Source organism: Lithobates pipiens, unplaced genomic scaffold (genome assembly GCF_037356315.1).
Source record: "Lithobates pipiens isolate NorthernLeopardFrog02 unplaced genomic scaffold, aLitPip1_a1.2 Scaffold_8, whole genome shotgun sequence".
In the NCBI taxonomy this organism is placed as follows: domain Eukaryota; kingdom Metazoa; phylum Chordata; class Amphibia; order Anura; family Ranidae; genus Lithobates; species Lithobates pipiens.
Window position 1 is genome coordinate 60597508 of NW_027507903.1, and position 26791 is coordinate 60624298.

Sequence of the window (26791 nt, forward strand, 5' to 3'; positions counted from 1 at the left end):
TTTTATTTCACTCCCCACTACCCATCACAGTTTCGAAGGCCATAAAATGCCAAGATAGCAAAGAACCCCCCCCCAAATGACCCAATTTTGGAAAGTAGATACCCCAAGCTATTTGATGAGAGGCATGATGAGTCCATGGTATATTTTATATTTTGCCACAAGTAGCGGGAAAATTACAAATTTTGTTTTGCACAAAGTTGTCACTAAATTATATATTGTTCAAACATGGCATGGTTATATGTGCTTATATTTTTTTGGGGGGGGGGGGGGGGGGGGTTGTGCTATCTTGACATTCTATGGCCTCTGAAACTGATGGGTAGTGAGGAGTGAAATCACCATTTTCCGCCCTTAGAAAGCCTGAAGGCGGTGATTGGTTTTCGGGGTCCTGTAGCGGCTAGGCTCCCAAAAAGACTCACATGTGGTATCCTCGTACTCAGGAGAAGCAGCAAAATTTATTTTGGGGTGAAATTCCACATATAACCATGCCATGTTTGAGCAATATATCATTTAGTGAAAACTTTGTGCAAAAAAAAAAATTGTCCTTTTCCCAAAACTTGTGGCAAAATAAAAAATATTCCATGGACTCATCATGCCTATCAGCAAATAGCTTGGGGTGGCTACTTTCCAAAAATTGGTCATTTGGGGGGTTTTGAAATGTCCTGACATTTTATGCACACCATTAGAAGCTTATGCTACACATCACCCACTCTTCTAACCACTTGAATGCGAAGCCCTTTCTGACACTTTTTGTTTACGTGAAAAAAAATATATTTTTTTGCTAGAAAATTACTTTGAACCCCCAAACATTATATATTTTTTTTTAAAGCAAAGGCCCTACAGATTAAAATGGTGGGCGTTGCAATTTTTTTTTCGCAAAGTATTTGCGCAGCAATTTTTCAAATGCAATTTTTTGGGGAAACTTTTTTTTGAATAGTAATGCACTAAAACACACTATATTGCCAAAAATGTTTGGCAAAATATAAACGATGACCTTATGCTGAGTACATAAATACCAAAACGTGACATGCTTTATAATTGCACACAAACGTGCAGCAGCGACAAACTACACACATTTTTAAAAGCCTTAAATCCTTTACAGGTTACCACTTTAACACTTAGATTTACAGAGGAGGTCTACTGCTAAAATGACTGCCCTTGATCTGAGCTTTGCGGTGATACCTCACATGGTGCAATTGTTGTTTACATATGACACCAGACTGATGCTTGCGTTCGCCTTTGCGCGTGAGCACAGGGGGACAGGGGTGTTTTTTTTTAATTATTTTTAAACTGTTCCTTTCATTTATTTATTTTTTAATCATTTTTATTGTTATCTCAGGGAATGTAAATATCCCCTATGATAGTAATAGGTAGTGGCAGGTACTCTTTTTCGAAAAAATGTATGAAATGCTCGTAGCTTCCAGTTTCTTAGGCCATAGAGATGATTGGAGCCATTCTGCAATCAGCTCTATGGTCAGCTGGTGGACTCACCGGCTGCCTTCTAGGGTTCCCCGTTAGGACAGGAGAGCCAGAGAAAAATATGGAAAAAAAGAGATTGATTGTTGGGTATGCCCACCATTAGAATACCGCCCTTCATCCACCTACTTCTAATGATGGGCATACATGCACCATTTTTTTTTTTAAACTGTGGTGGTGAAATCACCTCCTACAGCGCCGCTGGAGTCGCTGATTTACGTATCGCGAGAGCAAACGCTGTTGCTGTCAAGATAAATAAATCAGTGCTGCAGCGTAATGTCATACCTTTTAAGCAAATGATTATTAACAATAAAACAAAGTAACATTACAGTATAACAGTAAGACATACCATACCTGAAAAGCAAATACAATAAAACATAGTAAAAATAAAACATTTTTTAACTCAATCTGTGCCTAAAAAAATATATGCGGAAGCATGGGTGCAATCCGCCCCTAATGTTAGGAGCAAATTTCTCCTCCACCCCTGCCCGCATGCTTCGGCATATATGCTCTTTTTTTTTTTTTTTTAACTGTGGTGGTGAAATCACCTCCTACAGCACTGGAGTCACGGCTTTATGTATCGTGGGAGCAAACGCAGTTGCTGTCAGAATAAATAAAGCTGTGCCGCAGCTGAATGGCTTACCTGCTAAAGCAAATGATTGTTAACAATAAAACAAAGTAACATTACACTATAACAGTAAGACCATACCTGCAAAGCAAATACAATAAAACATAGTAAAAATAAAACATTACATTTCTAAAATACAGTAACAATAGAGACAGAACAAAGAGCACTTTTATATAACCTGTAACTGTTCCAGATTAGGGTCTCTCAAAATGAGATGGCCATCTTATCTTTTGAGACCCTGTGCTAGTGTGCCCTAGGACGAGGGCCATCTTTAATATTGATTGGACCCTAGGCAAAACTTTTCTTGCCTCTCATACAGCCAGTTCACTACATTTGCATTGGGAAGGTCGGCCACAGCACCATCTGGAAACAGAAGGGCAGTGATGATCTCTTCCTGGAATTTAAGGAAGGATCCAAGTCATCTTGAGGCTTCGTATAGCACAAAAGCATTCAGCAGAGCCAGTTGGAATAAATATAGAGACACTTTTTTGTACCAGCGTCTGGCCTTACATGCAATTAGGTACAGCGCCAACAACTGGTCGATGAGGTCAACCCCTCTTATATTAAAGTTGTATTTGTTGACATAGAGTTGCTGTAGGAATTTGGACTGGAAAGTGGCATGCTTGTGTAATAATTGTCCATGTACAAGTGGTACCCCTTCCCGAATAAGGGTGACACCAAGTCCCACACAATCTCACCAGCGCTCTCTATGTAGTCTGTGCAGTTCTCCGGCTCCACGTGATTATCTTTTCCCGCGTAAAACCTAAAACCATATGTATAGCCTGTTGCCCTGTCACAGAGCTTATACATCTTGATCCCATATCTGGCACGATTGCTGGGAATATACCGTTTGATAGACAAGCGGGCAGAAAACTTAATTAGGGACTCAACGCAGCCAACTGGATCGGGAGTAAACAAGGCTGCAAACTGTTGGTTGAAGTGGTTTACGAGGGGCTGAATTTTGTGGATCCAAATGTACCCTGGGTCACCCCGAGGACGACAGAGTTCATGGTCATTGAAATGCATAAACTGCAAGATCTGCTCGTAATGTGTCCTGGTCATGGAGGCAGAGAACACAGGCATACGGTGAATTGGGTCTGTGGACCAATATGACCGCAACTCACTTTTTTAACTATGCCCATGAGAAGGGATAGGCCCAGGAAGGTCTTAAATTTGGAAACCGTGATAGGAATCCAATCTCTGGCAAGGGCAAACTGGGGATTAGCAGCGATCAATTGACCAGCATACAAATTGCTTTGGTCCACAACAGATCTAGAGAGATAGTCTGTGAAAAACAGTGAATAAAAATCAAGAGATCACAGGCTCCATGCCTTCCCTACTGAAAGAACGGTGATCTGCCTTGTTTACATAGACTGACCGCAGTTCTCCCTCTATGCTGTATGATTGGTGAGTGCCGGGGGAATATCAAGTCCACGATACCCGCAGATCAGCTCGCGCTGTGTATAATCAGCACAGGAGAGGGTCACCTGTGGCGTGCATCAGACCCGAAATGGCAGGATAACGTGTATATATACACGTGATCCTGTGCAGCATGGCCGCCCTGTACAGCTATAGGGCGGTTGGCAATTGGTTAAGGAGATTTATGTTAAAAAATTGTGTATTTCCACTTTTCCAAATTGAGAAAACCCCACTTTATGTATTTTGAGGGTTTCCATACACACAGAATACCAAATAAAACATAAAACAAATGTTGTTTTTACCTTTTAGACTTTTGTCAGGAGAAGGCCTCATGGCTGATTGATTTATTTTATTTTTTTACAGTGTCAGGAGTGAATCTATCCTAAAGCTGGCCATACGGTATACAATTTTCTTCTACAACTTTGCTTTAGATTTACCAAAACCATATAATACTTTAAATTTTGCATGCAATCAAGCATACCCTTCTACTACATAGTTGAAGGTAAATGTAAAGGAAATTGAACAAGAAAATTGTATAATGTATGGCCAGCTTTAGGACAGGTTGATTTTCCACTCATTAACATTCAATGGAAGCCTGATTTCAAAACTTTAACACTTTGTTAGATAATGCTTTGTGAATGGGGATGTGGAATAATGTTAAAGTAAAGGTGGCCATAGATCGCTCGAATCTCGGCCGGATCAGCAGGGGCTGGCCAAGATTTGATCCATGTATGGGCAGGCTAATTGTATCCACGTTGATCCATAAATCGACTTGGGTAAGACCAGCATGTCAGATTCCTAACATGCGATTATTACCAGCGGCTGCAGCCGCTAGCAATAATTGCCATTACCCCAGCAGGGATGGCTCCCTGTGCCCTCCTGCTGGAAGAACACAATAGCTCCATGGTAGTGTTTATGGGGAAAAATTTGCAATTTTCTTTTATGCAACCTGTGGGTGCAGGAAAGAAAACCGCACATCAACTATGGCCTGCGTTAGTGTTATCCCAATGGCTGTGGAAGTGGTCACCGTTGACCTCCTTTTGAACATTCTAGTTGCATTATTATTATTATTATGTCAACCCTAATTTTAATACATTTTGAGTCACAGACCAGAAACAAGTGTGCACATCGGGGAATTCAGAAAAGTCTGCAGTCATATGTACATATTCAGAAACATAACAGTGTGGTGCCCGAGCGGCGGCTGCAGAGAAGACGATGCCAGCAGGACAGTGCTGGATCCGCTGGGTGGGCGAGCATCTAAACTATTGTTGAGCTGACTTCCTGTTGAGGATCGCTACGTTTGTAGTCCTTTTGTATGTAGGAATGTAGCCACCCTCTCTTGCTTACTCCCAAGATGGACTATAGACTTTTGGATGGTTAGTGGACATAGAGCAGGGGTCCCCAAACCACGACCCTCCAGTTGTTCAGGAATTACAATTCCCATCATGCCTAGTCATGTCTGTGAATGTCAGAGGTTTACACTGCCTTATGGGATGTGAACCCCCGAACAGCTGGAGGGCCGTCATTTGGAGATCTCTGACCTAGAGCATTGCACAGGACTGCAACATCCAACATTAACTGATTAAAAAAAATTGCATACATTTTTTGGATTGACAAATTGATTGAAAATGAATCTGTTAACTGTACAAAGTTAATTCTGTACATTTCAACCATTTCAAATGGAGATTGACACCTCCTCTCTCTAGCCTCACGATTGGTCAGCATGGCTGCCTAGCACGTTAATAGGCCTACATGGAGGCAAGATTTTCATGTTACAATTTAAGCTGCCTGCATCTCTGGATCTACTCTCTCTCTGTTTTAACATGCAATTTTCACTGATACGTAATCATTGTAATGCATTTTCCCATCATAAGTTCAGTATAAATTGTCAAGGTTTGGAAGGCCACTGGGGATGAGCCAAACACCCCCTGATTCGGTTCGCACCAGAACCTGCGAACAGACCTAAAATTTGTGTGAATTTTAGAACCCTATTAAAGTCTATGGGACTCGAATGTTCAAAATCAAAAGTGCTAATTTTAAAGGCTAATATGCAAGTTGTCATAAAAAGTGTTTGGGGACCTGGGTCCTGCCCCAGGGGACATGTATCACTGCAAAAAAAAAAGTTTTAAAAACGTACATTTTTTCGGGAGCACTGATTTTAATAATGCTTAAAGTGATACAATAAAAGTGTAATATTTCTTAAAATTTTGTACCTGAGTGTGTATAGTATGCCTGTAAAGGGGCGCATGTTTCCCGTGCTTAGAACTGTTCCTGCACAAAGCGTAATTTCTGCAGGAAAAAAAGTAATTTAAAAGCACTCGCGGCTATAATGAATTGTCAGCTCCCCGTAATAGAGAGAACAGTCATTGATTAAAAAAAAAAAAATAAAAAAAAAAAAGCGTGGGGTTCCCCCAAAATTCAATTGCCAGGCCCTTCAGGTCTGGTATGGATATTAAGGGGAACCCCACGTCAAATAAAAAAAAGACGTGGGGTTCCCCCCAAATATCCATACCAGACCCTTTATCCAAGCACGCAACCTGGCAGGCCGCAGGAAAAGAGGGGACGAGAGAGCTCTCCCCCCTCCTGAACTGTACCAGGCCATATGCCCTCAACATTGGGAGGATGCTTTGGGGATCTGTGACCCCTCAAAGCACCATGTCCCCATGTTGATAGGGACAAGGGCCTCATCCCCACAACCCTGGCCGGTGGGTGTGGGGGTCTGCGGGCGTGGGGTTTATCAGAATCTGGAAGCCCCTTTATCAGAATCTGGAAGCCCCCCCTTTTTGAAATGGTAACGGGTACATTGTACCCCTACCATTTCACAAAGAAAGTGTAAAAAATTGTTAAAAAAGACACAGACACCGATGGGATAAGTCCTTTATTAAAAATAAAGGAAAAAAAAAAAAAAAAAAAAAAAAAAAAAAAAAAAGATTCCAGTGGTGGTAATCCACTCTTGGTATCCAGCGATGGGTAATCTCTTCTCTGGGGTCCAGCGATGGGTGATCCTCCTCAGCTAAGACCTGTCAGGCTGCCGGGATTCCCGCGGTGTCTCTGGTGGAGACAGGATGTGCTGCGCTGGACGTCATCGGGAGAGATCACCCATCGCTGGACCCCAGAGAGATGATCGCCCATCACTGGATACCAAGAGTGGATTACCACCGCTGGAATCTTTTTTTTCTTTTTAATAAAGGACTTATCCCAACGGTGTCTGTCTTTTTAAAACATTTTTTACACTTTCTTTGTGAAATGGTAGGGGTACAATGTACCCGTTACCATTTAAAACGGGGGAGGGGGGTGGGATCTGGGGGTTCCCTTGTTAAATGGGCTTCCAGATTCTGATAAGCCCCCCGCCCGCAGAACCCCACAACCACTGGTCAGGGTTGTGGGGATGAGGCCCTTGTCCCCATCAACATGGGGACATGGTGCTTTGAGGGGTCACAGACCCCCAAAGCATCCTCACAATGTTGAGGGCATGTGGCCTGGTACAGTTCAGGAGCGGGGGCGCTCTCTTTTCCCCCCCTCTTTACCTGCGGCCTGCCAGGTTGCATGCTCGGATAAAGGGTCTGGTATGGATTTGTGGGGGGAACGCCACAACATTTTTTTTTTTAAATTTGGCGTGGGGTTCCCCTTAATATCCTTACCAGACCTGAAGGGCCTGGCAATTGAATTTGGGGGGAACCCCATGCTTTTTTTTTTTTATCAATGACTTTCAATGACTGTTCTCTGTATTACGGGAAGCTGACAATTCGTTATAGTTGCGAGTGCTTTTAAATGACTTTTTCCTGCAGAAATTACACTTTGTGCAGGGACAGTTCTAAGCACGGGAAACATGCGCCCCTTTACAGGCATACTATACACACCCCCAGGTACGAAATTTTAAGGAATATTACACTTTTATTGTTTCACTTTAAGCATTATTAAAATCACTGCTCCCGAAAAAAATGTCAGTTTTTATAACTTTTTTTGCATTGATACATGTACCCTGGGGCAGGACCCAGGTCCCCAAACACTTTTTATGACAATAACTTGCATATAAGCCTTTAAAATGAGCACTTTAGATTTCTCCTATAGACTTTCACAGGGTGTTCCGCGGCTTTTCGAATTTGCCGCGAACACCCCAAATTGTTCGCTATTCGGTGAATGGGCGGACAGGCAATGTTCGAGTCGAATGTGAGTTCGACTCAGACTCGGAGCTCATCCCTAAAGGCCACATGTACACTATCACCCCTTTCACACTAGGGCGTTTTGCAGGTGCTATAGCGTTAGAAATAGCGCCTGCAATCCGCCCTAAAGAAGCTGCACCATTGTGTGTAGTGTGAAAGCCCCGAGGGCTTTCACACTACAGCGGTGCGCTGGCAGGACGTCAGAAAAAAGTCCTGCCAGTTTTTTTGCCAGCTTCTTTGGAGCGGTGTGTTTACCGCTCCTCCACTGCTGCTCTCCATTGAAATCAATGGGGCAGCGCTGTAATACCGCCGGCAAAATGCCGCTATTGCGGCGTATTGCCGGTGGTTTTAACCTTTTGGCGGCCGCTAGCGGGGGGTAAAAGCGCCCCGCTAGCGGCCGAAATGCGCCGCAAATCTGGCGGTAAAACGCAGCTAAAAATAGCGGCGTTTTACCGCCGATGCAATGGGCGGTGTGGTGTGAAAGGGGTCTATGTGTTTAGCTTCTGTGCATCTGGTCCTGGCTTTTATGTGCACCAGCTAGCCACAGGTGCAGCGTCCAGCTCCACTTCCTGTCAAAGTCTACGAGCGACTGAAATACACTGTGCTTGGATGCTGTACACAGTGGCAGAAACAATTAAGGGCCTATTTGGTCAGGGAAAGCTCTATTTGTGGGAACAAAACGATAAAAATGTAGTTTGGGTACAGTGTAGTATGACCACGCAATTGTCAGTTAAATCGATGCAGTGCAGAATCGCAAATAGTGCTCTGGTCAGGAAGGGGGGAAAATCTTCCGGGTTAACAGGGGTTTGTAGACTTTTTATATCCACTGTATGTCTGGAATGTAGGTATTTTGCATTCTGGACATGCTCTGAACGCATAGGGCTCTAAATGCAAGTACCACTTGGTACAGCATCCAGCTGCAGAATATTTCAGCCTCTCACAGACTTTGAAAGGCTGCAGAGAATGGGGCTGGACACTGAACCTGCGTCTGCCTGGCACATGACAATGCCAGGATTGGACACACAAGGTAAACACTCAGTGTGCATGTGGCCTAACAGGTCAGCTTTAACCACATTTTTTTTGTAGATAAGCCTATTATCCTGAGGATTTTTTTTTAATTTCAAATGCATAAATCAAGAAAAATGGCAACCATGGTTTGTTTCAGTACTTCTATTGTAAGAGAAACCCCAGTTTGTGTCAAACATTTTATTTTATTTTTAATTACAAGAGAGACATCATTAGAGAACCATGAGGCAGAATTTGTCATATATTCAAAGTAACAGCCCTGTGAACATTGACTTGGAAACTTTGAGGTCTGTGTATGTAGACGTTCTCAGCCATTGCTTGTTACACACATCAACCGTTGAATATTCATTTACCAAACAATACACCCTTTATTACAGTATAAAAGGGAAAGTAGAAGTTTAACATTGGCGTTTCTAATGTATAAGGCATTTTGTGGTGACCCATCATGCCACCGATATTACTAGGACAAATCGCACTGCCGTGACAATCTCAATCTGCAAAGACAAAATGTGTATTTACCTGCCCCATGCAAAATGCGTGATGTCTGCTTACCTGAGGAGAATTCCCTACTAATGTGGTCCCGTAGGGGATAAGCAAAAATAAAAGAACCCTGCCATTGCATAGCAGGCCCTATAAACACTCATCTCTGACCTCCCATAATTTCCATGCAAATTTGAGCTTTTTGAGAAGTGGTGCAGAATATGCTGTGGTGGAAGGCAGAGAGGCTGTACACATATTTGCCCAAATCAAGAAGAACAGAGTATTTATGGGGGCTTTTTTTATTGGACCCAGGGCAGAGGTAAGAGAAGGTGCTTTATGGCCTACTATGCATCGACAGGCATCATGTTTTTCCTTACAGGTTTCCTTTAAGTGTAGATGTTGCCTGCCTACCATGGCAGCAGTATATTTGTGCAACTTATCCATTATAAAACTACTATTCACTAATGATATCGCTAATGAAAGAATAGCATAGTATATCGCTTGGGCTACTTTCTGACCATTGTCTGTTCAGGAGGCAAAACAGCTCCCCAGCCTTTACAAAGGTTCTTCTACATATATAAGGGGCAGAAGCAGACATGTCCAAACAATGATCCTATAAAATTAGCATGGAAGCAATGAAATCGCCATCATGTCTGATGAGGTCTGATTAGATTGAATGTCTAATGCCACAGTAATAGCATTAATTTTATTCAATATGTTTTAATTTCAGCAACAATGGTTTAGACCAGGGGTCTCCAAATGTTGTAAACAAAGGGCCAATTTACTGTCCTTCAGACTTTAGGGGGGGGGGGGGGCAAAGTAGAAAATGCCCCAGCGTCAGTGGGAGTAAAAAAAATACACAGGGACTGTAGTCAGTAGATGGAGGAATAGTGGCCCATCATTGGTATTAGTGGGAGGAATAGTGCTTAATTGTTTATATCAGTGGGGGAAATTATGCTCCATTGTTGGTGTCAGTGAGAGGAATAGCGTTCCATCACTGGCATCACTGGAAGGAAAAATGCCCCATTGCTGGTGTCAGTGAGAGGCGTTGTTCCCCTCTATTGGTGTCAGTAGAAGGAATGGGGCTCCCTTGTTGGTGTCAGTGGGAAGAATAGTGCCCCAAGGGCTGGATTAAAGAAAGTAAAAGGGCCACGATCGCCCCATGGGCCACAGTTTGGAGACCACTGGTTTAGTCCATTATCCCTTTCCTTTGTTGACTATGAGTGACATGCCCACTGAAAATTGACAACCCTGTTTTACCCTGATGACATTGGATTAATGTCTGCTGCTTTTAACATTTGGGAACAATAGACAAACTCTTACAATGAGATCTAGGGTCTAGCCTCCAGCTGTGACCTTGGTTTGCTTTATGTTGAGTATTGATGCAAGGTGGTCACATACTGCCAGTTGGATTTTCCATAGAAATATATGGAGAACATGGCATTGGCTAAAAAGCCAACTTGATAAACTGTGAGCCCAGAACTCATACTAGGGTCCCCAAATGTTATTGGGTGTAGTCAGACTTGTGCATTGCTGAAACACGCATGGCACCACGTGTTTGTGTAACTCATGGCATAATGTGCTGTGCTTTGCCATCATTTAAAATCAATGAATGTAGCAGGCATCACAACCGAACTGTCCATCACACATTCCGTGCTGCTTGTGTTCATTGCTGCATGTTAATTAAAGCACATTGACTGCAAAGTTGTGAATCCAAGGTAAAAAAAAAAAAAAAATGCCAGTTGTGTGTCCTCTTCTAAATTTAAAATCCTAAAGTTAATGGAAGTTCTTTTAAAAGGAAACTACCCCTTTTATATAGTTAGTAAAGTATTCCTGTGTATGAATACAACATGAAAAAAACGTTTCCACGAACAACCACAGCAGTGAATGTTACTTTGTCTTTTTGCCACTATATTCTATACAGTATCTTTAATAAATATTCTGTATTGTAGTAAATATATAACTCTTATTTATATCTTCTAAATATCCATTTGTTCTTGCAGTTAAACTGTGGCAGTGTATAAGGTTCCAGTGACCCTGTCAACTTACAGCAATACCATACTAGCGAAAATATTGCAGTACATCCATCACAGACTCTGCCTAATCCAATGTGTCATAGGAATTATTGCAAGGCTTGCAGAGCACTGTTTCAAACCGTACAACCAATACACATTCTTATGTGCTTTTACTTATTGCATTTCCAACCTAGAAGTGGGACTGGAGGACAAGAGAGTCGACTATTTTTGCCACACTGTGATCCAATTTTTTTTTTTTCTTTTTTTTAGGTATTTTTCTGTTATAACAAATAAATGAACAATTGTTATACATAACCGCACAGTTGGTAATTTAGTGTCAAACTATCAAATTTTATAATTTTTTTTTTGTCTGATGCATGGTATAATTTCAATGGCTCTGATTTTGTAAAAACCGTAAAAAATGGCTTTGAACGTTTAGGCCACTACTGGTTGCCAAAAACAGACTAAACTTAATGATACTGGCACTCAAGGTGCAAAAAAAAAAAAAAAAGAGAAAAAACAAAAATAAAAAAAAAAGCACAGCAGCCCCTAGGCCTTCGTTTGCACTGTAAGGGTCTAGTGTATAAAAAAAGAAAGAAAAAAAAAAAATTCGCCACACTCTAGCTATCCATTTCTAGCTTGGAAAGTCCTTGACGGAATTCGTGCAAATCATCAATTTTTCCATCCAATATATTCAGGAAGTGTTTAAGTTCCAGTTTCAAGTGGCCTTGTCTGTGCTTGCTTTCCTCCACTTCTTTTCTCAGTGCTCTCACTTTATCTTCTAATTCTTGGTTTCTCTGCTCGGCATCCTGCAAAATAAATACATGAGAAAATCACATAAAAAAAACACAATCTGCACAAAAAGCAGTGCTAGAACATGCAATAGCCTACTTGATCATTAGAAGGTGTATGCCAAGCCATGCAGTGTCCACAAAAGAGGAACTGCAGTCCGCTCACATAATTTGTAATAAAAACATCTTTGCCATTCTGAATCTTCCCTCCAACCACTTTGCGTATTATTTTATATATACTGTGATTCTATACTTCCCAAATATGGAGCAGAAATCTCCCTCCACTGAGTCTGGCTGCAATCAATTTAACCTTCTTGACCCCCTATAGTCTGGCTTCTGCCCACAACATTCTACTGAAACGGCTCTACTAAAACTCACCAATGACCTACTAACTGCCAAAACCAATGCCCACTACTCCATACTCGTACTTTTAGACCTCTCTGCTGCCTTTGACACAGTTGACCAACTGCTCCTCCTAAGCAAATTACACTCCCTTGGCCTCCGTGATTCTGCTTTATCCTGGTTTTCCTCCTACTTATCTCAGCGCACGTTCAGTGTCACTTACAACTCCATCTCCTCTGCTCCCCTTCCTCTTTCTGTTGGGGTACCCCAAGGTTCTGTCCTTGGGCCCCTCCTATTCTCGCTCTATACCTCTTCCCTGGGCCAGTTGATAACTTCCCATGCTTTCAAATATCACCTCCTATGCCGAAGACACCCAGATCTATCTCTCCACTCCTCAACTCACCCCCTCAATCTCCTCACAGATCTCAAACTTACTGAATGACATATCAATATGGATGTCACACCACTTCCTCAAAATCAATCTTTCTAAAACTGAGCGTGTTATATTTCCTTCTTCACGATCCCCCCCCCCCCCCCCCCCCGTGACTTCACCATTAATATCAACACAACCATTGGTCCCTCCACACATGCCAGGGTCCTGGGTGTAATCCTTGACTCTGACCTCTCCTTCAGCCCCCATATCCAATCGCTGGCTAAATCCTGCCACCTTCACCTCCGCAACATCTCCAGAATTCGACCCTTCCTGACTAATGACACCACAAAGCAACTCGTTCACTCCTTGATTATTTCCCGCCTTCACTACTGCAACTCTCTCCTTAATGGCCTACCCTTAAGCAGGCTATCCCCCCTTCAGTCTATTATGAATGCTGCTGCTAGACTAATACACCTCACTAACCGATCCGTGACTGCTGCTCCTCTCTGCCAATCACTTCACTGGCTTCCCCTACCCCACCGTGTAAAATTCAAAACGCTAACCATAACATACAAAGCCATCCACAACATCGCCCCCATCTACATCACCAACCTCATCTACAGATATCGCCCAAATCGTCTTCTCCACTCCTCCCAGGACCTCCTGCTTTCTAGCTCCCTTGTTACCTCCTCTCATGCTTGCCTTCAAGACTTCTCCAGAGCCTCTCCCATCATCTGGAACTCCCTGCCCCAGTCTTTCCGATCAGCCCCTACCCTGTCCACCTTTAGGAGTTCCCTGAAAACTCATTTATTCAGGGAAGCCTATCCCACACCCACCTAACTGTCCCTGAGCCACCACATCAAATCATTCTCTGCAGCTATTAACTTTTGTACCACCCCCCCCCCACCCTTTAGAATGTAAGCTCTACGAGCAGGGCCCTCCTGTACCTTTTGTATTGTACTGTATTTGTGTTGTCCCCCCCTATACATTGTAAAGCGATGCGTAAACTGTTGGCGCTATATAAATCGTGTATAATAATAATAATAATATAATAATAATAACTGTAGGCAGCCTGTTCACTTCCTGGATTTACATAGACACAGAGGCACACATCCAGCTCTGCAGCTCTCATTGGTCCTCTTATGACTCACCACCACCCCTCCTGGCAAACTCTCACGAGTTAAGAGAGAGAGCTGTGCATGATGTCAAATGCCTAGACGTTTTTCCAGACAAGAAACAGGAAGTGGGCTGTATAAGGTATTTACTGGCAGAAAAAAAAACATTTTACTATCCAAAGTTAAAAAAACAAGGGCAGAAGACTTAATAGATGGAAAGATGAAAAAATGACTGACATTACCCTTTAATGTTACTTAGTAATACTCGATTTTAAATAAAACCAACAGCCTTTTTTTTATTTTGGATTCAATGTGAAATGGGTGATATCCTTGTCAATTTGTTACAGCATTGTGCCCACTGGGGAGATTACACTCACTTCCACTTAAAATAGAAGTATAGGCAAACCTTTTTTTTTCATTATGTATAGCACAAAGGAAGGGTTATAATTCCTGTCAGATTTTTTTTTTTCCAGCATCTCTGTTCCATTGTGGAGATTTCCATTAATTTCTTGTCCCATAGCCAAACCGGAAGGGAGAGGAAATCCCTGCAGATTAAGGGAATTCCTTGGGGACCCCCAGGTCACCAGAATTAGTGTCCCCATTGGAAGATTTCCTCTCTATTACTTTTCGGGAGACAACCCAAAATGTGTGATTTTCTTTTACTTCCACTTTCAATGATAATTGTAAGCAGGACAAATAGAGAGGGTGAATCTCTTTAACGGCGGCACAGACAGCGATAAAAACCCGACAGGTGTTTTAGTCCCTCTCCGCTCTATCCAAAACTAAAAAGATATGCCTTTAGTTATACTTTAAATTCTGTAACGAAGACATTGCAATAGAAACCCAACATACATGCAGATGGAAAAATGGGGGAAAAAGTATGGGACTTTTGAATGAGACACATATATAAAATATGCCTCCATCTCTGTTCAAGTACAAAAAAGTAGGGAATTTGGGACTTTAAATGGTACAGAAAGATAAATAAAATAACCAGAGATGGATTAGGTAGAACAATCAGCTTCGAGTTATTCAAGGTATCCACATTCATGGTTATTTATCACTCCTATTTGTCACACAGGTTGTGGTTTACAACCCTGTTTGTATGTCCTTTTTAACCTCTCACTTTGGTATCCAGTTTCTACTCACGCTTATCTCATCAAGTATAATCTCTGACGGATATATTTTTTATCCAATACAGACCCTTCTGACAAACTTACCTTTGGCTATCACGCCTTATACATTATGAAGTTGGGTACTTCTTTGTTTGGGGTCAGTTTGCCTGCGTCCCACTACTATTAAACTCTTCAATACCTTAGCTCCCCTGACAGACTTATTCTCAAGCCCATAGCTGCATATATATATATTTTTTGCCTTTGGTTGCATGCAGGTATTTAGGATGAGGAACCCTGTTTCTTCTTACTAAATTTAGTTTAAGCTATATTTATACTCTGTTTTTTGCAGATAGTCTTAGACATTCGTCCCTGAATAAGTGTTTTAATACACGAAACACGTTGGAAATTTAGGATGTAGCTACATGCTTTTAAAAGGATTCCATCTTTTTATGGAATTATGGAATTTTATGGAATTATTTTATTCCAACTAATTTCATAAATTTTTCATACATACTTCCATACATCTGGTACCAATTTATATCCACATCTATTGTGTACTGCAAAGCTGATAGTGCTGCCTAATCCATGTGTGTATGTATATGAGGTTTTATGTAGGGATGCACCGAAATTTCGGCCGCCGAAACATATCGGCCGAAAATTGTGTTTTCGGCAAATTGCCGAAAGGAAAATCTTGCAGATAATGGGGCCGAAATGGGGGTGGGGCCTGTGCGGGGCTCCGCCCCCTGGTGCCGCCCATTGCACGGGGGTTTTCCTGGCTTGTCCTCCGTCCCCCCTCCTCCTTTCCTCCCGCCCGACAGTGCGGTCATCTCCGTGTGTCACCGAGCTGTGCATTGAATTTCCCGGGCGGCTGCAGTAACAATGTCCCGCCTCCTGTGACAGACGGTACACTGATCCAATGGCGGGACATTGAATCAGCATGACGATATTACAGGAGGCGGGACATTGTTACTGCATCCGCCCGGGAAATTCAATGCACAGCTCCGTGACACACGGAGATCACCGCACTGATCCGGGCATGGGTAAGCGGAGATGCATGTGTTACATTGGATCCTTAATACATATTTGGTGGCAGTGTGCCTTAATCATCCCTTTTTAGGACAAAGTAATAGAACTAATCAAATTGATTACAGAGACCACATTAGTACTTGATGCAACATGCTGCTTACTGCATATATCAAACTGGCCCAAAAAAATAAAAATAAAGTACAAGTCTGAAACTATCTACCTCTGGCCACTTGTGTGAATGCATGCATGGGAACTTGTCACATTGTGTAAGTTCCGATCTGTGGAGCTGCCTTTGTAGTTCTGATGATGATATTTACAGCAGAACTCCGGGATTTTCAAAAAATCCCTCATTAGTAATAAATACATTTAAATTAAAATAAACTGAATGCATTTAATATAAATGCAAACCAGTGCAACTTATCAGTGTCCATCAGTGCCGCATGTCAGGGACCACCATGTCAGGGACCATGGCAGGGACCATCAATGCCGCTTGTCAGGGACCACCAGTGCTGATTGTGAGGGACCACCATGTCAGGGACCACCAGCGCCGCTTGTGAGGGACCACCATGTCAGGGACCACCATGTCAGGGACCACCAGTTCTGCTCATCAGGGATCACCAGTGCAGAGCGGGATTATCATCAGTAATTACTTGTATATACACGGGGGGGTTCTCCTGTGGTGTTAGGTATAGTATATGAGAATGGCGCTTGCTGATGCCCCACCCCTTGCTGATATTATGATTAACAGTGCACTGTGCCAATAACGACGGGGGGGGGGGGCAGGAGATCAGCGAGCGGCGTTCTTGTATACTATTACCTGACACCGCGGAGAGAGGAGAAGGACACCTCCTCTGGGGGCTGTTAGACCCCTCGCCCACAACATGTCTGCTTCCTTCCTGCTCGGCTTTACAGAGGACTACAAGGGGACGTGCCAGACCGCTGGCTGAGCTGAGGAGAGGGATAGAAACCAGCGGTCTTACAAACAGGAAATCCACAGGCAATAATGTTTTTTCAACAAGTTCAGTGGCCTATTACAGAGGAACTACAGAGCTCAGAAGAACATGGGTGGCAAACTTGGTGAAGGTAGGAGATCAGCAACAAAGACATGGGGAAAAAAATTTGGCCAGAGTTCTGCTTTAATGTTTGTTACTAGCATACTTACGTCATTGTATCTTGCTTTACCCATACCTTGGTTTGTATTATGCAACTTTTGGTTAAAGGAATTACAAAAAAAGGAATTCCATCACAATGTACTAAGGCACAAAACGTGTTATTGCACACTATAGTAGAAAAATGTGAACTCCTAAACAAAAGGACATCAGTAGTGATGCCATATTCCAACAAACTCCCTGTTAGTTGACAAAAACAGAAACAGATAGTGGCTAGCACCGGATAGTGTAAGCAAAGCCACTTTAACCACTTCAATACTAGGCACTTTTACCCCCTTCCTGCCTAGGCAAATTGCAAGCTTTTGGCACTGTCGCATTTTGAATGACAATTGAGCGGTCATGCAACACTGTACCCAAACTACACTTTTATCATTCTGTTCAAACAAATCAAGCTTTCTTTTGGTGGTATTTACTTACCACTGGGTTAATTTCTTGCTAAATAAACAAAGACTGAAAATTTTGAAAAAACACACTTTTTTCTATTGCTAATCACAGGTGCAATGCTTTAGAGGGCTCCAGTGTAAAAAAACAAAGGGGACTTTTTTTTTACCTGCAAAAAAAATGAGCCTTTTAAAAAAAAATCTCCATAAAAAGATGAAAAATCAATTTTACGTCTTTAATTATTTTTGTGCTTTTATAAAAACTAGTCTTACCAGAATAGAAGTATAGTACTGGAAGCCTGAGTGGAAGGAAAGTGCCCAGTAACTAAACTGCATAACGCAATGGTTGTTTATGGCAAATAAATGCTGTTAAGAGCTCCAAGTCATGCAAACAGAGAGAGAAACCACTGGGACTCCGGGACCCTTTCATGGATCCTGTAGACATTTCCGACATTTGCAGTTTTTTTACTTTACTTTTCTAGAGACAGTCAAATCTGATATTGTGTGCGATTAGCTTTTGCCGCCATACGGTGTCCCAGGCTGCCTTCTGTATTATGTTTTTTGAAGCCCTTGGCATTTGCATGTAAACCGACTGAGAAATAGAGAGTGCAATTTGTGCAGCATGACAATCCCCTGAAAGAGCTTCACTGGGGAGCCAATCTCCTGAGATTCTGATTTCTGCGCACACATCAGCAACTCATCTTGTGCCAGTTTATTGCCAGAAGTACAATTAAGGAGATCGTTCCTTGCCAAGCTGTAAACTAGAACGTCGCAATTTTATGTAATAAACAAATATTGTTCTAGCAGATCCTCCGCTGCCTGATGTAATCTGTCAGTGTTCCAATAAGCCAGTAATTACACCCAATAAATCCCATGTTAGAACAATGTGAAAGCAAAATTATATTTAGCACAAGTGAGTGTTAATATTACTTTAATGATGAAAAATGTTTCTGTATTTTACAGTCGAGTGTCCAAACCAAGCGCAATATCAAACAGAACAAATATTTCAATTCATCCATTTCCAACAATACGGGATATGCACAGTTTATGTTAGGTTATTGTCCACTATAGGTCAGTTGGGTTTTATTTCACATCCCTGAGTGGTAGAATTTATCTAATAGTAGTGGCCTAAAATAAGCCACACCTCCAGCCCAACTAAGCTCCACCTCCTTAGTCAGTTTCCAAGGTTACCATACTGAATCTGTAAAGACCAGGGCCCCCCATCATCTATGTTGACACCTGAAGACACTTTAAAGTAGAATTCTGGGATAAGCCCATTATTTTAAAAATTTCCTCTCCTTACCTATTCTCAGCCTGTTCTGGTCTGGTCACAGGATCTCCATGTGTCAGCCAGCAACCGGCTACAGAGAGGAGAGAATGCACTAACTAGTAAAGCCTGGAGTGATGACATCACCCATAGGCTTCAATGGCCCATTCATTGTCAGCACTTCCTCCTCTCCCCTGCAGCTGCACTGGTACAGGGGAGCCGGATCATATGACCAGACTGGAGCAGGCTGAAAATAGGCAAGTATATACATCGTTTACACAGCTTAGCATAGATATGAGGAGGAGGGAGGGGACAGTTTTATTGGTTAGGATTAAGACGAAATTCTACTTTAAGCCAATCACTATGGAATGTGTAGATGTTCATTGTACAAAACAGAGTAATACAGTACATAGCTGGAATGTTAGAAAAACTCAGCAGGATCTTTAAAAAACATCACATTCCTTTGTTCTTCAAGCCTAAGCAACACATTCAGACAGAAGCTTACACATCCTAATGACTCCACACCCAAACACAAGCAAAGTAACTTGGTATATGCAATGCAGTGTAGTGTAAGTGAGGAATGCCAAAACCTTTATATTGGGGAGAACATGACCTAACATAGGAAGGAAAATTCTACATAAAATGACTTTGCAGTCTTTCTACACCTTAAGGAAAAGTGGCCTTTTTCCAAGATTGTGAGGTGCACATTATGCACAGTAAGGACAACTGGTCCATAATAGACAAGAAAGTGGCCATCTATATAAAAATGGAGCAAGCATCTCTGAACAAGGGTGAAGGGCTGCAATACCATCCACATATAATGCTTTACCATTTCTACTTTGGCTATTTGACAACAATTCTGATTAGCCATGTACGTAAATAGAGGCATTAACACCAATAAAGGCTTCCCAACAACAATGAAATTATAGTTATACAACTAGAAAAGGGTGGTTCTACAACTCTCACACCTCCTGTTCTGTTCTTGGATAATCAACATCTACAAATTCAATAGTGATTGGATTAAGGTATTTCTAGGTGTGACTATAAATATGCTGGGGTATCTACTGGAAACTCACTAGGACTGAAGAAGTTGGTTAGTAAGTTATGAAATATCTTCAACATTATAGAAAAAGTCCAGTTGAGGCCACGGAACTGTTGAATGAATGAATGAAAGAAATACTTGTATAGCGCACAATGCGAACTGAATCGCCTCTAGGCGCTGTTGGCAGAGGTGATCTGATAACACCCGGAAATAACTGGTGTTGAGATAGCAGGCACACCCCATAAGATATCACTGTTCGCAGATGATATCCTTATAACCTTAACAAACCCTAGAATCACCCTACCTAACTTGTTCTCTTTACTAGACTCTTTTGCCTCCCTCTCTGGCTTGTCTGTTAACCCCACCAAATCAAAAGCCAATCAATCTTCTGCCCTCGGACTTGATAACCTTAAAAAACACCTTCACTTTCCATTGGCTGACCTCATTACCCTACCTGGATATCAGGCTCACCCAAACCTACGCGGGACTCTAAGGAAAACTTTCCTCCTATACTTAAGAAGATGATGGACATGTTGTCCTCCTGGGCTCACCTCCCATTATCCTGGTTCAGCAGGATCGTGGCAATTCGTATGACATAACTGCCGAAATTACTTTACTTCTTTAGAGATCTACCAGTCCCGATTCTGCTGCATATCCTACAAATACATCAGCGTAAAATCCTAAAATTTGTGTGGGGTTCTACCCGTCCCAGGATAAAGAAGAAAATACTATATGCTTGCAGAATCAATAGAGGACTCTCAGTCCCTAACCTACAAACCTACTATAAAGCTGCAAACATAGCCCTGTTATCCCAACTCCATGCACAACACCAAATGCCGCTATAGGCCACTATAGACCTAGTGGATTCACACCCAACACCAATCTCCTCATTGCCTTGGCTCCCCTCCATACATCGCCCTCTCATGACGGGGCCCATTCCCTTCATATATGGGACTCGGTCAAGTACTCGGCCGGCCTGATTTCTCCTCATCTACACTTACTTCAACTTCTCCAGTGCCCATTGTTCCCACCAGGCTGCGAAAATCCCCAGCAGTTGCAAATGCTCAAAGAACATCATCTTTTCAGAAAATGCCTTTAAAAAGGTACTTTACAGGTGGTACTACACATTGGCTAGACTGGCCCATGTTTCTGAGGGTGCTCCCAGGAGGGCACAATGACACACAACTGGTGGACCTGTCCGAGGGTACGCAGGTTATGGATCAGAGTTTACTCCCTCCTCCGAAACATACTCCATGCTGACCTCAAAAAAAGATGCATATGAAGCACTTTTCTGCAACCCAATTGCAGAACTGCTTTGCCCGGAGCGCCAACTGGGTCTGCATCTCTTTACTGCAACCAAACTAATGATAGCTATGGCATGGAAGACACAGGCACTAAGTTTTGAGGCAGTTAAGAACCGCATGGACAATATAATGGTTAATGAAAAACTGACTGCTGTCCTTTTGGACACTTATGATAAGTGCCTGAAGGTATGGAGGCCATGGGTCAAATATACTAAACCCACCAGATTTGATACCACTCTTGTTCAGATTTAATGCACTCTTGCTCCCCACCGCGAGGGCCCCCCCTTTTTTCCTCTTCTCTTCTTCCCCCCCTATTCTTTACGCTAAACTTAACCCCTATTTCTTCTTTAACCTCCCTCTCAATACTCTTACTTCTCAGTTGCACCTAAGAATCCATCTGGCCACTGGGGCGTAGCCTTGGATGGGTTGGTTACATGGATAGATACTTAGGACTATTTACAGTTAGGCCCCTGTTGAGACAAACTCTTCACGTATTTGTTAAAAATCGGATGTGGTCCTACAGGCATTCCTGAAACCTTAGTGTGTCCAACCACTTACATGTTTCCAACACACAACTGTTTTCAGCCTCTGTTATAGTTTTATTGTTTTGTTTTTCTTTGATTTACTAGCATAGTTATTTTATTTATAAGATGCTAAATTTTATGCTATGTTTATTCAAGATGCAGTCTCTACACTGTTAAACTGAAATTGCTATGGTTATCAATAAAACCTTTTGTAAAAGAAAAAGTCCATGTGAATGTGACTATCTACTACTTGCCATACTATAACCTGGATAAATGGGAACCAACCAAGGCATGCAGAGGAATACATTAAAGGATAAGTTCACCTTTCATAACATCATGACATGTTACACCCATATTTGGGGTGTAATAAGTAACATGTTATGAATGCACTGGCCTCTTCATGCCGGCTGTGACAGCTAGTGGGAAATCCCCTGCTAGCTGTTAAAATAACATTTAAAAAAACACATCCGCGAGGGGCTCCGCCTACCTGGCCGTATCACTCATTCACAGTGCTTTGTAAATAGAAAACTACAAGGTCTGGCGGCCTTTACGGCTGGTCGGCTTGTAGTTCTTAATTTCATTCATTCCGTCAGCATGCATTGGCTTCCTCATATGAGGTACAAGCAAGCCAATACACTGCAAGATCTGCAGGCGACTTGCATGGCAGCTGGTGGAATGCTTTCCAGGCTCCTGCAACAAAAAATAATAAATGCACTTTTTTTTAACCTGCAAAAAAAGTGCATTATTTTATTTTTTGCGAAAAAGTGAACTTATCCTTTAAAGTAGCAGAAAAGTCTTAAAATAAATAAATTAAGCCTCCTGCAGGTTAATGCCATAAGTTGTCTGTATTCACCGCATACCAGCACATTATAGCAGACTTCCCTTTCACTGCTCTATCTTCCGTTAGTTTTCCTTCAGGGTTCGTGCACTTTGTATTCCACTGCGTGCTTTGTGCACATGTACCGGCTAATATTATTGACTTTTGCCGATGTGAGTAGCTCCCCAACAGTGAATGTTTAAGAGATATTTATTGTACTTACATGTAAGCCTTATACTAAGCTTGCCTGTAGGTACAATTTAAAGTGGTAGTTTTCCACCAATAACGCAATGTATACAAGGATCTTTTCCCTGGTAGCTCGGCAACACATTCATGGAGCACAGCGGTGTTGTCATCACCATTCAGGCCAACTGCTAGGCTGCAATTTGAGGAGTGTGAGTAACATAGGGCACAGGTTTGTTGCCAATTATGTACAGAGTTAAAAGAAAGGTCTGTTTTTAGTTTACAATCCTCTTTAGGTTCAATTGGTCTGTCGTCTGTGTTCTGGACTGAAAAGAACGTGTGTGTATTAATTGCTTTTGGCCTTTGATTATAATAGAGAATCTGTCCAAAGGAGTGTGACATGGTACAACCTGGTAATTGTCTGGCTGACCGTGCTGCTTGGAATTGTGCCGTGGTCCAATTAATTCATTGTTATATCAGCTACTGTGTGCCTGACATATACTGCCATCACCATTTTACATTGCAGCAATAGGTCTGGTTGTTTTACTACACGATCAGATTACACTTGAAGAATATTATAAATATAATATCACCATCATTTTCTGTATATAAAAGTTGACCAGTCGGCTTACAATTTATACTAAGCCACTAAGTTCAGTTGCATTTCTTTACTTGTTAGATGCTGCTCACTGCTTTCTGCAATGTTCAAGTACATAAACAGATTTAATTGCTAAAAAAGTCATTTTGAAATTTAGCATTGGAAAAATACTGATTATAAATCTATAGTAATATTTCTCTCTAATATATATATATCTATATAGATATATACAGTGCCTTGCAAAAGTATTCACCCCCTTTGGCTTTTTACCCATTTTGTTACATTACAGCCTTTACTTCAAATTTTTTTTAATCTGAATTATATGTGATGGATCAGAACACAATAGTCTAAGTTGGTGAAGTAAAATTAGAAAAATACATACATAAAACTATTTGTCAGAAATAGAAAAAAAAAAGATAATTGGCACGTGCGTATGTATGTATTCACCCCCTTTGTTATGAAGCCCATAAAAAGCTCCGGTGCAAACACCTTCAGAAGTCACATAATTATTGAAACAATGTCCACCTGTGTGCTATGCACAGTTTATGTTAGGTTATTGTCCACTATAGGTCAGTTAAGCCCTTGTACACACTGTCGGACATTCCGACAACAAAGTCCGGACGGTCCGGTTTCGGATGGATTTTGTCCGAAACCGGTGTTGCATACACACGGTCGAACAAAGTTGTTCTGAACGTGATGACGTTTTTTCGTTACGACGGGACTACGTTCAGGCTAGTAGCCAATATCTTTGGTCTAGGAATTTAATCTGAGCATGCAGGGCACTTTGTCCGATCGGAATTCTCTACATGTGGCTTGGGGGGGCATGTGGCTTGGTACGTTTCAGGAAGGAGGGGCCGCTTGCTCGTCTCCACCCTCTTTAGCCACTTAAGGACTAGCCTCATTTTGGAATTTAGGTTTACATGTTTAAAACAGGTTTGTTTGCTAGAAAATTACTTAGAATCCCCAAACATTATATACTGTTTTTTTTCTAACACCCTAAAGAATAAAATGGCGGTCATTGCTATACTTTTTTCACACGGTATTTGCGCATCAGTCTTACAAGCGTGGCTTACAATTGCGGCCGCTTGTGCAATGGTGTCCAAATTTTACCTTTGAAAATCTCCATAGGCGACGTTTAAAAAATTCTACAGTTTGCATAGTTTGCTTTACAGAGGAGGTCTAGGGCTAGAATTCTAGCTCTCGCTCTACTGATCGAGGCGATACCTCACATGTGTGATTTGACCACTGTTTTCCATATTCGGGTGCTACTCACATATGCGTTCGCTTCTGCGCACAAGCTCATTGGGACGGGATGCTTTAAAAAAAAATATTTTTCTTATTTATTTTACTTGATTTTATTTATTTTTTCACTAAACATCCCTTGTAATAGAAAAAAAAAGTATGACAGGTCCTCTTAAATATAAGATCTGGGGTCAAAAAGTCCCCAGATCTCATATTTGGACTAAAATGCAAAAAAATAAAATTGTAATTTGAAAAATGACATCGAAAAAATGTGCCTTTAAGAGCTAGAGGGCGGAAGTGACGTTTTGACGGAAATAATATGAATTACTAGAACTGAATTGTTACAATAGCATAACCTCACTACTTAGAGATTACTCGATTTTCTTTTTTTTATTTACTTTTACAATTACAATTCATTCAAGCCTGTTCATTGCAGAGTGTGGTAAGCTTCCTTCCATAAAAAGGAAGACATTGCAGTGCAAGGTAGAGCACATTAACCCAAATGTTATGGGGTGAACAGGGTACATGAAAAACGATTGTTTTCTATGTGCCTTTACATTGAGCCTGGGTTGATCTATGCAGATCAATTGCCATGATGCAAACAAACCCTTTATGCAGAACTTTTCTTTTTTCAAACACTCTGAGGAAATGCAAGGTAAAGATAAGTGAAGGCAAAACTGGCAAAAATTACAGTCTATGCCCGTTATGGAGATTCATCCTCTATTTGTTCTGATGACTGATATTAAAGGGGTTGTAAACCCTTGCGTTTTTTCCACCTTAATGCATCCTATGCATTAAGGTGAAAAAACACCTGGCAGTGACAACCGCCCCCCCCCCAGCCCCCCATTTTGGAACTCGACCAGCTGGGGACACGCTGTCTCTCTGCCTAGGGTTCTTGGCTGTTGATTGGATAGATTGATAGCCACAGGGGGATCCCAAAAGAACAGGTTTGAGGTCGATCTGTGCAAAACGAGCTGCACAATGGAGGCAAGTATGATATGTCTGTCATTTTAAACAAAGTAAAAATACCCTTACGTTCACTTTAAAGCAGAGTTTCACTGAAAAGTGAAACTTCCACTTATACGCTTCCCCTGCCTCCTCTGGTGCCATTTTCTGCACATTTCAGGGGGGGGGGGGGGGCAGAGACAGGCCATCGTCCAATCTCCTGGAAGTCCCCCCTCCTCCTATCCCTGCTGGCCGGGCCAATTAGAAAGCGACATGTGCAGTAGGAAACCCATGGTAAAGCCGGTGTCCCCCATCGGATAGTGTCCGCTGTGTACTGCAAAATACCCGAAGATGAACGGCACCTGCGCCGTGAGTCCAGGTTCTAGCCCCACCATCCAGGTGGACATAGTTGGAATAAAAAGAGCCGAGCGCAGCGAGGCTGAGCCTGAAGTGTGGCGAGCCTGCAAGGGGCCCTCTAATTTTGCCAGCCCTATGTCCACTTGGATGGTGGGGCTACCACCTCGTCTCACGGCGCAGGCGCCGTTCAACTTCGGAGATTTTTCTAAGCTTCTTTTGCTCAGTACTGCGCAAGCGCTGCACATGCGCAGCACGGGGCAGACAGTATATGATGGCAGGACACTATATGCCAGAACACCGGAAGACTCCACTGTCAGGTTCCCTTATCAGGAGTGGTGGCGGCAGCACCCGGAGTCAGTAGCTACAGTATTTGTACCTGCTGACTTGATTTTTTTCACCCAGGCTGGACCTCCTCTTTAACAAAAGTGAAAGAAAATCGTGAGTTTGGAGGGATTTACACTCACTTCTTGTTGTGGTTATGGGAAGTGAAGGAAAATCCTCCAATGGCAAAACAAATCCTGACAGTGGTTATAACCCTCCTTTAATTTATCCAAAATTAAATAGGATCTATATAACAACTTACCTGTAAAGTCCTTTTCTTTTGAGGTACATCACGGGACACACAGCCATAGTAATCACTATGTGGGTTATAGGCCACCTTCAGGTGCTGGACACTGGCACACCCTAAACAAGAAGTTGCCTCCCTATATAACCCCTCCCATACCGGGAGTACCTCAATTTTGCAGCAAAGCAATACACGTGTATACTAGAAAGAGGGGTGGGACCGCTTTGTCCCATGATGTACTTCAAAAGAAAAGGATTTTACAGGTAAGCTTTTATAAAAATCCTATTTTCTTTAATTGTACAACACGGGACACAGAGCTATAGTAATCGAAATGTGGGATTCCCCATAGCAATGCCAACTGAGGGGAGGGAGACATAACAGAATTAGTGTAACATGAGAATAGAGGAGTTATGTTGCTGCCTGCAGCACACTACG

The 26791-nt window shown here is 42.1% G+C and overlaps 1 protein-coding gene across 1 annotated transcript in view; it reads right to left on the minus strand.

The window, feature by feature from the left end:
* Window positions 1-8874: 8874 nt before the first annotated feature.
* HOMER2 (homer scaffold protein 2) overlaps window positions 8875-26791 on the minus strand; it is a 315280-nt gene continuing 297363 nt past the window's right edge. The window contains exon 9 of the mRNA XM_077472968.1: window positions 8875-12013. Within this exon, the coding sequence (XP_077329094.1) occupies window positions 11825-12013 (189 nt within the window). The 3' untranslated portion in view covers window positions 8875-11824. The remainder of the gene's footprint in view (window positions 12014-26791) is intronic.